At 41.1% G+C, this 11,562-nt stretch overlaps 1 protein-coding gene across 1 annotated transcript; it reads right to left on the bottom strand.

Annotated features, from left to right (window-relative positions):
* Positions 1–1,594: 1,594 nt before the first annotated feature.
* On the bottom strand, positions 1,595–8,388 carry si:ch211-14c7.2 (uncharacterized). The gene is made up of 5 exons (XM_054606549.1): positions 8,382–8,388; positions 7,720–7,931; positions 4,844–4,965; positions 3,016–3,130; positions 1,595–1,726 (listed from the first exon to the last, which is right to left on the bottom strand). Exons 1-5 carry the CDS (start codon positions 8,386–8,388, stop codon positions 1,595–1,597), a joined length of 588 nt encoding a protein of 195 aa, XP_054462524.1.
* Between the last annotated feature and the right edge of the window lie 3,174 nt (positions 8,389–11,562).

Here is an 11,562-nt window from a genome sequence, read left to right as displayed (position 1 = left end):
GCTCTGCAAAATATGAAGGAAAGAATTCAAGACTCACAGTGCTCTCCAGTTGGATCACATGATCCGTGCTCCTTCTATCATTCAAAAAGAAGAAAGGGAGGGAAAAACGAGCTTTGACATCCAGCTGACCTTATCTGTAGAGACAGGCCGGCGTCTGTACAGCAAGTTTCTGTTGTCAGGAGTTAAGATGTTACAACGTGTTTGAATAAAGATTTCCTGCAGTCACAAGGTCAAGCCACTGTGTTAATGGAGTGTAAGCTAAAAGAAAAAGGAAGCATTAACTCACTCACTGTTTTGTTTTCGCAACCAAAACAAAAAGATTCTAGGAGATTCTGTAGTTTTCCCATAAAGCTCTGATATATAAGACTCTGCACTGAATGATACAGAATAGCTCAAAAAGGCAGAAATCAAGGCAGGAATCAAAAATCTCATTGGGTTGAGTTAGACAACTCTTTGGTGGAGCAAAAGAGAAAATGTATCTTCTGGATTGGATACGTATTGATACGTGAGGAGAAGTGACATATCAATATAGATAATCTAGTTAGCAATTATGAATGTAAGAAAAAAAACGTGATTTTTAATCTTAATCATTGATACCTTGCAAGTTAATGTTTTGTGTTTGGCTCAACCCATTGAGATTTAATCTCACTATAAAGCAAGGAGCTCCGTCTGTCTGTGTGTCCTTAGCTTATCTGGAGAACCGATCATCAGATCTACTTCACACTTGGTGGGTGTTTTAGAATTTGATGCAATTTGAACACATGGAACTTTCAATATTACAAACATTTGAATAAATTAGCCAAAAGCGCTCTGTAGCAGCGGGGGTGGAGCTTCAGGGCTCTGCGGATGTTAGCATGTTGACCACAGCGGGGCTGTACAGGCCGGAGCTCACTCACCGCAGCTCATTTATGCTGCAGGATGTTAGATATACTGAAATTACAACTAAACTCTTCTTCACTTCCCTGCAGCACTACAAGTGACCGGGAGCCAAGCAATAAGACCCCTCTGAACAGGGTTGCACTTCGAACGGGGACTGCGCTGGTTCAAACAAAGAATCAATTTTTGCCAAAAACAGCAGCTCTGACAACGGAGAAATATTTCTATATAATAAATGAACAGGAAGGAAAAATTCCAATTTGACGTGGTGACATTATGATGTTCTTGACTCTTCCTTCAACATGGTTACGACCTTGTAACTACCGGTTGTCGCACAAACAATCTTTGACAACCTGCTGTTATCAGGCTCGACAAGGAAAATGAAAATAGGAGGGTGGTGGTGGTGGTGGTGAACAAGGTGGCACATAATGGAAACACTCCACCAGTATACATCAACAGGAGCTGGAGGAGACAACTTCTTAAACACAACTGTTGCTCAGTTTTCATCCAGGGTGCGTCTACTCAGCGGCTCAGGTTTAAATCAACCAGGGAGAGTGCAAAGAGTCAAAAAGGTCACTCAGTATTTGACTAGCAGATAGTACACATGTTGTCAATCCACAGTCTTTAGAAACCTGCTGCTGGTCCATGCCGCCACGCCGGGGTTAAAACCCTGCAAACGTCGATGGATCACAGTCCAACCAGAGTGGAGCCCGGACTGTTACTCCATGACGTATCTGTTGTAGTCGTAGGACAGCCGGCGCTTAGCGGCAGCATTCTGAGCATGCTGATTGGCCGAGGGGAGGCCGGGGGAGAGGCGGCGATTGGCTGACCAGGGTGCCAGTTTGCTTTCCTGCAAAGATAAGAACATAACGATGCAGATGAGATATTAGACGAACTGAACACCTGCTAAAATCAGCTACACAACTCGATAAAGTGCTGAAGTGATAAGTTCATTAATTGAATTGTTTTTCCAACAGAAAATGTTTGTACAACTAATTTGAAAAAAAAAGTATTTTTAGTTCTCTGGTTTTATGTGAGGATTTGATTGAACTCAAGCTCAATTTGATTGAACAAGACCAACAGTTTCACAAGCATGTCTGACAACTATAGTGCCTTCAGTTAATGTAAAAACGCTGAAGGCTCTCACTAGAGCCAGTGTTTGTTTGTCTCTTCTGGGCTACTGTAGAAACATGGCCGTGCAACATGGGGACATCATTGATCATTCTAGGCTTATGAAAACACAACCATTCTTAGTTTCAAGTGTTCACCAAAGAAAACATAGTTATGAATATTCCATTTCTGCTAATAGATCCCCAGAAATGCTACACAGTGGACCTCTTACAACTACCAGTAGAACATGTATTTAGTAGACAAATAATATAATTGTTTATATTTGCAGAACGACATTGCATCACTAATAAATCATAATTAAATGAAAATTCTAAATCATGGTATAATTTCCCAAATAAAACCATTTCCCTGAAGACTTTCAAGAACTAGTAGCATCTGTTGTAATCCATTTGCTCAATATTCCTTTTTATTATAAAGTAGACAAAATCCAATCTGGTAGTTTCCAAATAAGAAAAGAGAAATCCATCACTAGCTGCTATTGGAAATTTAACCAACACGAAGTTCCAGAATAACTCAAGAAAAGACAAGATGAATAGATTAAAGCATAAAAAAACATTTGGCAGAAATATGGAATAGGTGTGTTATTTCCTACTCTGCAACACCAAAGAAAATATTATGGAGCAGTGAATCACACATCAAGTGCTCTGCAGTGTCGTGCTGGTTAATCAGCCACGGTGAAGAGCGAGCAGTGTTTTGCATATAACAGCGGACACTTCATTTGAATGGAGCAGCGGTTTCCCTCAGTCAGACGGCACCGTCAGGTCATTTTACAATCTGTAAAGGCCGCCCTGACAAATTATATTTAACAACCTTGAAGCCTAACAAAAGGAAACTGAACTCCAAGCGCTCCGTGCTAATTCGTCTGCAGGAAATGATGCATAGAAAGCATGTGTGTGTATGTGTAGAGAGAGTAACACGTCAGCGTGATGGGAATCAAGTGATTGAGATATACGTTGTTTACCTCAAAAGCCCTGCGGTGTCATTCCCATGTTTTAAAATGATACTCACAGCGGACGGCTGATCCAGGCGTAAAGTCCTCAGCAGCAGGTCACGAGACACGCCGTTCCCTCTCTTGTATCTCTGGCAGATCATTTTGTTCAAGTCGTGGAAACTGTCCAGCAGCCTGTGGGGTCAAACAGGAACAACACACAGGACGCAATGATTCAATTGATGGTTTTTTTCTCTCACAGAGTGACAGGTAGATAGAAAGGTCAGAGACAGTCTTCATTCACAGATATGTATTTTAAAGCTGGAAACACAAAATGGCCAGTAAGTAAGGACATTGTTCATACTATGACACTTTATTTTATATTCGATGGTCTCTAGTGTTTATGTGTTAATCAGTCATAAACACTAGAGACCATCGTGTGACCCCCCCCTTATATCCCTACCTTTATATCTGTTCTGATCTTAACTACACACCTATAAAGTTTCGTGACTGTATCTTGCAAAGTTGTGACGCTTTGACAGTGACAAAATCGGTCCTATTTCCTGTTTTCAGAGATGGAGTCTACAGTACTTACACCTTGCAGTTCACCAATGTAACCAGATGGTGGCCACAATTTTTTTACATTTTTTAAAACATTGTATTTCAACCACACATAACTGGAAAAACCACCTTGTTTCCAACATAAATAAACTATCACAACAAAACATCAAATTAGGTTTTTGTTTAAAATGTACTTCCCAAAAGTCCCTGGTTCATCATTGTACAACTCTGACTTAGATGAAACACAAATAAGTATAAACAAACAGTGCTGATTCACATGATGACATTTTCAACACTTGCAATGAGAAATTATTTATTATTTATTTGATTTATTTGCGTTATTATGTGAACTGACATCTCGTAAACCCTGAAAACTCACAAAGTAGTAATTTGTGTCAGAATCACAGACATCACTGGCACATGCTGCATATTCTTGATACACATTATTATCATCTAATAAGATTTAACAGCTTTACTTGTTTTAATAATGTTTAATACTACACAGAAATTTCGTGGTTGAATAGATCAAAGGCCGTGAAATCCAGACACTCAGCAAATTTTAAAACAGCATAAATAATGCAATTATTACCTGAAAAGTATCCAAAAGATAACAAATGAGAGTAAGGCAATATGGTGAACAGGCATTGCTGCAGTTAAAGAGGTGAATTTGTTGGATTTGTTGTAGTGAGGAAGTAAAAACTGTAAAACATCCTTTGCATGTCAAACAAAGTTTTGGACAAAATAGCAGTGACCTAGGTTACCAAAGCTCGCTTATCAATAAGTTTAGGAACAAAGTTAACACTAGCACTAGCTCAGTCAACGTTAGCTGTGCAAATTCTGGAAATAACTGAAAGGGTAAAGTTCCGATATTTTTAAGTGGGGTTGTATGCATACTCCCATTTCCTGCTAGATTAAATCCCTGTTTTTTTCATCGGAGTGATATAACGGCTTCATTTCCTGTTGAAAAGGGCTGTATCAGGGCGAGGTAAAGCGGCTGTGAAGAAAATCCTGAAGGGAAATTTGAATGTTGGGATTTGAATACAAAATGAGCACCACTGGGAAGCTGCAGTAGCATATGAAATCCTAAAAAACATATCCATTTCATGTCAGATTTGCAGTAAATATGAGCTACTGACAGGAAAGAATGCGCAATGTCATTTTCTTAAAGCTGATTACAAGCACGTCATGTTTTTCTTTCTGTGGGCTCTAGTATATCCTTTTACAAGTAGGAGGAATGTGTCCACACAAGCAGTAAAAGCTGCAACAGATCAATAGACATACAGTAAATTTTAAAATCCGGCTATGATAACAGACATGCAGTGGGCTCAGTGGAGATGGTTCACCTACCCCTGGTCCTGGCTGGCTCTGCCCCTGAGGAGCTGGGTCAGTGTGGGGACAGTATGGAGGTCAGAGGGGTCACTTGAGGACGAACGAGGCAGCGAAGGGAAGGCTTCAGCAAAGACAGACGCCTACAGGGGAGACAAAGAGAGCTTGTCAGTTACTACAACACCAGAGGGTTGTGCAGCCCTCTTCAGTTCAGCAAACATTACGTTTTTTTAAAGGCCTCTTTGTAGCACTAGTCATTAAAGCAGTTTTCTCCCAACACTTTCCTTCACTGCAGCTTTCGAAAGAGCTCATTCTTCATCTGCATCTTTTCGCTGAGTTTAATGTCCACTGGGAGACTCTGCCTGCAGTTTTTTTGTTTTTTTTTACCATCTTTACAGAAAAAAAGCACTGAGAGCAAAAAGAATTAACCAATTTCAAGTCTGAAAGCCACCCAACCCCCAGGGCCATGTCTTGACAAGCTGTGTTTCTATGGTGATGGTGCAGGAAACTGAAAAATGGGAAAGCATGGCACATAATTACTTATGAACATAGAGGTTATATAGTATGTTTTAAATATACATTATTTTTGTTACATTTCCAATTATACAGTCACGCAAGCAGCTACTTAGCACCAAATACAACGTGTAGCTGAGGCGGATGTATTTTTGATAAAAACCCACAAATGTCCAAGAAGTGGCCTCAAGTGGATACGCAGATTAAATGACGCACCAAAACCGGAATAAATAATAATTAACTGAAATAATTCATGACCAGTTTATTTAAGACGCATCTGGGTTAACATTCAGTGTGGCTGCCCTTTGAGGTACAACTGCCCTGATAAAGCTGGCCTGGATTTATAAACAGAAAATATATTCCATATACTGTTTGTTCATCATCGTCACTGATTCACTTTGGGAGCCTCAGGGACCTTGAAAGCCAGCAGGCGGCCTGTGTCAACACATTTAGCCCTCAGCTGGAAGTTAAGTGAGGACATTGTTGTGTTGTCAGTGGCACAAAGACTTTCTGTGTGGACAAAGCCATGTTAAATACAGTGGACTACTGCTGTGTTTGACACTTGTTTTACTAAAGCAATCTGAAAGCAATATTTGCAATCTGGCTACAACATTATCTGCACCGGGGATGTGCAGTTACCGCTGGCACTCTTTGATTCTCTGTCTGACTTTCATCATCAATAATTACAAACTATTTTTGTCGGACTCATTTTTGAGAAAATATAGTCCAGACTGAAAACTGAGCCTGTGGGCGGAAATTTTTTATGAACACAAGGCCAACAAAAGGGCAAAATCATGAGCAATTTGCCATATCGGTATTTCAAAGTATGAACCAAAGGTTTGCCCAGATCTGGGAAAGTAATAGGATTTAGACATAAACGTTACTTTAAGGAGTATTGGGGATGTTTATGTTGAGTTCCAGCAACAAGCTTACTATAGTTTGAGAAAATAATTAGATCTATCTAAAAAACGGTAAAGGTCAGGTTTAGATGTCACTGTTTTGTTATAAAGAACAAGAGCTTCTCTAAAACCACCATTTTGCCTCAACATTCAACAGGAATCCACAACAGTTCTTGCAGTGATTGACCACTAAGCAATGCAGCCAGATCAAATAGCTAGTAATTAGATTATAGTCAAAATTGCTCAATATGTTTTAGATGCAGTTGTGCAATTTAAATAACAGAGCACTGTGTTCAATTCAATATGTGCTACTTTCGTGATAATGTAATATTCTATGAATCAAGATGACACTTAAAATAAAGTTCTTCTTTACCTTAATTCAGTGCATTTGAATTTTTCCCTTCTGTCAACAGTAACACAGTTGGCTATATTACTCTTCTGTTAGGAAAGGTTCTCACAAGCTGGCACTGTATGCTGCGCACAGAGACATGACAGCTCCCCAAAAGTGATGCCAAAACTTGTTGATGGTCCCTGTTGGCTGGCTGTTAGATTAAGGAAGCACTTGATTTGATATGAAGCAGAGTTTTCTATGAACGGGAGTATTTTAAAACATTAGTATTGCAGTCGATCATGTGAGCTACAGGTCTTCAGTTTCACTTTTGCTTGTCTCTTGAGTCAGCATTGGTAGCTCGCTCATCATTTTAAGATTAGCAGCTAGTCGAGTTGCATTATGGGTATAGTAGGCGGGTAGGCTAAACTAGAGAAATACATGGAATAAAAAAGACAATATCCAAGGTTCTGCTGCAACGATTTTGATACTTTTTTAAACTGTCCATCGTGAGTCCCCCTAGGGCTGGGCAATATGGGCAAATTTTTCTATCAAGATAAAGTTATTATTTCAAAACGCGTTAACCATATATATGACACTAATGCTTTTTTCCCCTGGTGATTCTATAAATAAATAGTCCATACGAAATAACCACATGGTTGGAAACTCCTGTCTGAATTGTGCAAAATGATCAGATTTTCTGAGAAATGTGAGTGGATATGTGCTTGTTTTTATCAATTTAGACAATATAATTGTGAATAACTATAGTCCAATATATTATTTCATCACAATATCATTCTATTGAAAGCCGATACTGTAACAGGTGTACAATGCTGCATACACTATCTGTGCACACGGATTGCCACATTTCTGCCATACGATTCATAGAGTACCCCAAAAGTACATAAAGAAAACTCTTGCACTCAACATGACAAGTCGATGATACAACAGTCAAAACCACGCACTCCCAGCCAGTAAAGCTTGGCCACAATGACACAATGCTGATGATTCAGACGGACTTATCATAGAGTGTTTGTCAGTGAATTCTCAGAGAAATGGATGCAATTGAAACAGAGAGAACATATGAGGGTGAACTCCTATTTTATGGTTTCATGGAAGCCGTCTTAAAGAGGTTGAGGACACAAGTTCAACTCTACCAGATTGTGATTGGCTGGGAGGCTCTCTTTGCTCTTCTCAATGGCGCTGGTCGGCCACCACTGTCCCAGCACATCTCGACCTTCATCTGACGAATCCTGAGGAAAGGCGGTCCAGGTGTCGTCTGATTGGTGGAACGAGGTGTCCGTCCAGCCTGGTGCCCAGCCTGGTGTCCAGTGGGTCGACTCTCCGGCGATGGCGTGGTTTCCAAGTGCTGTTTTTAGACACAAACACGGTTAATATTAGAGTGTACAGCCTCTGTTGTAGACGTCCCTCTAGTGTTGTGGTGCCTTTCCATCCGGCTTTGCCCCCATTCTGGCGACCTTGATGAATGGCCAACTAAACCTACGTTGCATTGAAGGGTTTAGCTAGCTTAACAGATGACTAACAGTGGCCAGGTAGTACTAGTTCTCACATAGAGATTTTAGAATATCTGCCGCTCCTCCTTCAACTACTATCCCATGGTTTGAAATTGGCATTGGATCCGTATCAACCACCTGATATTAGGTATCAGAAGGGAAAATGTGGGACTGTAGGGTCCCCTATTCTTTTTCAGCAGCAGTGCATGACAAGTTAGTCGTTAATGTTTTGCGAGAAAAAACAAGCCAGTGAATATTTGAGTCTCATCGTGTCATCTGTGCCTGCTGCCTTCACGCCACCTTACCCTCCATTGCGCAGACGCTGCATGATGCATCTATCTGACACTTCAGTTGCCTTTGTGTGACTTTCTCTTCCACCCGTTGGCCCATAACCTCAGGCCAACAGGAGCCTAGAGTGCCAGGCCCTGTGTTCTGCCTCCTCCCTCCCTTAACCCAACTCTGAATGATTAATACCATGTAGTGAGAATGAGACATTAGTTAAGAATTTAGGTCAGGACAGACTTGGGTCTGATTTCCATTGCAGGGCCAAGTGGTGCTTACCAGGGCAAGAGACAGCTGTCCATGTTAATCACAAGATTGACATGAGTATCCTTATTTTATGTTTCATGCAATAATGTTCTAGTTCCATAGTCTGTAACAACCGAAGGCTCAGTACCTAACTAATGGGCCATACCTGTAGTCCTGCATGTTTACAACACGTTGTCAGTCCCAACTCATCAAATAATACAACCTGGTGAGTGGCCATGAGCTTATGAAGCTCTAGGTATGCCTCAAGCATCAGTTTTGAGCGTGTCAGGGATGGCGTGACTGTTTCTGCTTGTTACATGCATACAGTTTCTTTTTAAAGAGGTCCAATGTAGGTTTACTTTGTTTTGATCTTTTCTTGGTTAGGTTTAAGCAACAAAAGCATTTGGTAAGGCTTAGGAAAAGATTATGGTTTGGGTTAATATAAGAACAATGTAAAAAATGATAAAGTTTACACATCAGACTCGGACAGCAGTCCCATGGCCCAACCAGTCTGACCGAACCATCCACCCTGACCTTCTCCCAAAGCGGACTTCTACTCTCTTTATACTCCGTCAGTCGCTCTAACAACGGGGATGGGGTTGCATGAGTGGGTTAGTTGAAAGCCAGGTGTGTCTCGTACTAATGTTAAAGGATGCATCAGTGCGTCAGTATCAGACACAGAGGACCACTGACCAAGGGTCGGTATTTGACGAGTTGGTAGTGAGAATAGGTTAGTTTCAGGGAGTTCACTGCACATATATTTTTATTTCAAAGATAAACATTTAGCATTTTGTGTTTTGTGTAGATTTTTAAATGTATTTTTTGGCTTCTCTTCATTTCTGTATGATATGAAAATCATTTAGCAGACTTCCATCACAATGAATATCTTATATAATAGTGTTAACTTAAACTTAAACTGCCATGCCACAATACTGTAACTTTCAATATAAATGCACACTTTTGCAGTTATTTTAGGACGTTTTTAGAGTCTGACAACTGACCCTTTGAAAAGCTTTCCCCCAGCTGTCAGAGCTACCATTGGAGCCCACACTATCACTAAATGCACTCCCTGCAGAAATATTATCAGATTTTTGGAAAAATGAAAAAGCGATTTCAGAGAGAAGCTGACAGAAGGGTCTACAAAATGCGTTTGAAGGATATATCGAGGATTTCTAACTGATTCAGCAGCTAAAAAGGGTAGGTCTTTATTCATTGTTACAATTATTAAAAAACAATAACAGCATGTGTAGACTTTCAGTATACCTCCAATAGCTAGTGTAGCATAGAAGTAGTAATGTTAGTTAATGTGCTTGAATACCCTGCTTATGTTAACGTCGGAACGTAACATTTCAGTAACATTTATCTCCTTCCAACCTCTTAGCTTAAAGAATACACTATTACACAACATTTAACCATGAATAGCTGTATGAGGTTTTGTGGTGCAAATCTTCACTCTATTCCCACCAGTCTCTGTTGACACCTTGTAGACAGGGCTGTCATTCACTTGCTCCCCTAACCACATACACTGTTTGCTCCCAGTAGGACCTTTAACTTCCCTGACCCCCTCTTTCACTCAGGTTCCAACCAAGACCCTGTCACCAGGCTGAAGGATGACTCCCTTTCAGGTGTCGATCATAATATCTCTTGCCTCTAGCACTTGACTGTTGGCTATTCTGAGAGGCAACTCGATAGGCTTCTCTCATCCGCTTCGCCCATTTCTCTGCGTAACCCCTGGGAGAATCTGTTTCCTCATTTGTGGACAGCCCAAACAATAGGTCCACAGGTAGACGCGATGTCGTCCATACAATAAGTAGTGTGGTGAAAACCCTGTGGCTTCATGTTTGGTACAATTATACGCATGCACGATCTGTGGTAGGTGTTCTTTCCAATTGCTTTTCTCTTTCTCTTCTAGGGTTCTCAGCATCTGAAGCAGAGTTCGATTTAAACGTTGATTCTTTCTGCAGCTGTTCGTCCAGACTTGTTTCTGGTTGGATACGCTTGGGCAAATCTAGTGAAATGGTCAATGACAACCAAGATGTATTCATAACCACCCTTGCTTGTCTCTAGATGCATGAAGTCAATGGAGACCAGTTCCAGTGGGGAGGTGCTGGTGATACTTCCCATTGGTGCTCTGATATGAGTGACAGGTTTCTTTTTTTTGATACAGGGGCATCTCCTGGTCACATGGACTTCGATGTCTCTTTTCATAAAGGGCCAATAGAACCGATCTCTTGCCAAGTTAACGACTCTCTCAGTTCCTACATGACCCATGTCATCATGGAGGTGCTTTAAAGCCACCGCTTGGTACTTTATTGGGAGGACGAGTTGTTGTCGCTGCATGGTCTGCCTGTACAGCAGTTGATTCTTGATGTGGAGTTTCCCCATTCATGCATGAGTTTTCGCAGGAGACCATTCGCTCCTTGACGATCTTCATTTGACAAGACTCTCTTTGTTTCCTTCAGTTTTATCAGTGTCCCGATTGCTGGGTCTTCTCTCTGAGCTTTGACCAGCTCATCATGGTTAATGGTAGGTAGATGTTCCATCCCATGTGGTTCTGGATCTTGTGCAAGATTAAGGGCTGCCACATAAGCAATGTCTTGTTTCTCGGCAGCCTGGCTACCTTCCCATGTTGCACATACCGCTTCTTTAGACAATTCTTCAGTGCACACTGCCACATATCTGTCAATGTCCAGTGGTAGACGGGAGAGGGTGTCGGCATCAACATTGCTCTTTCCTGGTCGGTATTTGACATCAAACCGGAAGTCCGCAAGTTCACCTACCCATCTGTGACCAACAGCGTTTAGTTTGGCTGTGTTCATGACGTATGTTAGTGGGTTATTGTCGGTGTAGATTGTGAAGTGGGGCGCATAAAACAGGTAGTCCCTGAATTTCTCACAAACAGCCCATTTCAAAGCGAGGAACTCAAGCTTGCCAGAGTGAAGCCTGTAGTTCTTCTCT

This window comes from Anoplopoma fimbria, chromosome 1 (genome assembly GCF_027596085.1).
Source record: "Anoplopoma fimbria isolate UVic2021 breed Golden Eagle Sablefish chromosome 1, Afim_UVic_2022, whole genome shotgun sequence".
NCBI lineage: Eukaryota > Metazoa > Chordata > Actinopteri > Perciformes > Anoplopomatidae > Anoplopoma > Anoplopoma fimbria.
The sequence above is the reverse complement of the archived record's forward strand: the minus strand, read 5'-3'. Positions and strand labels throughout refer to the sequence as shown.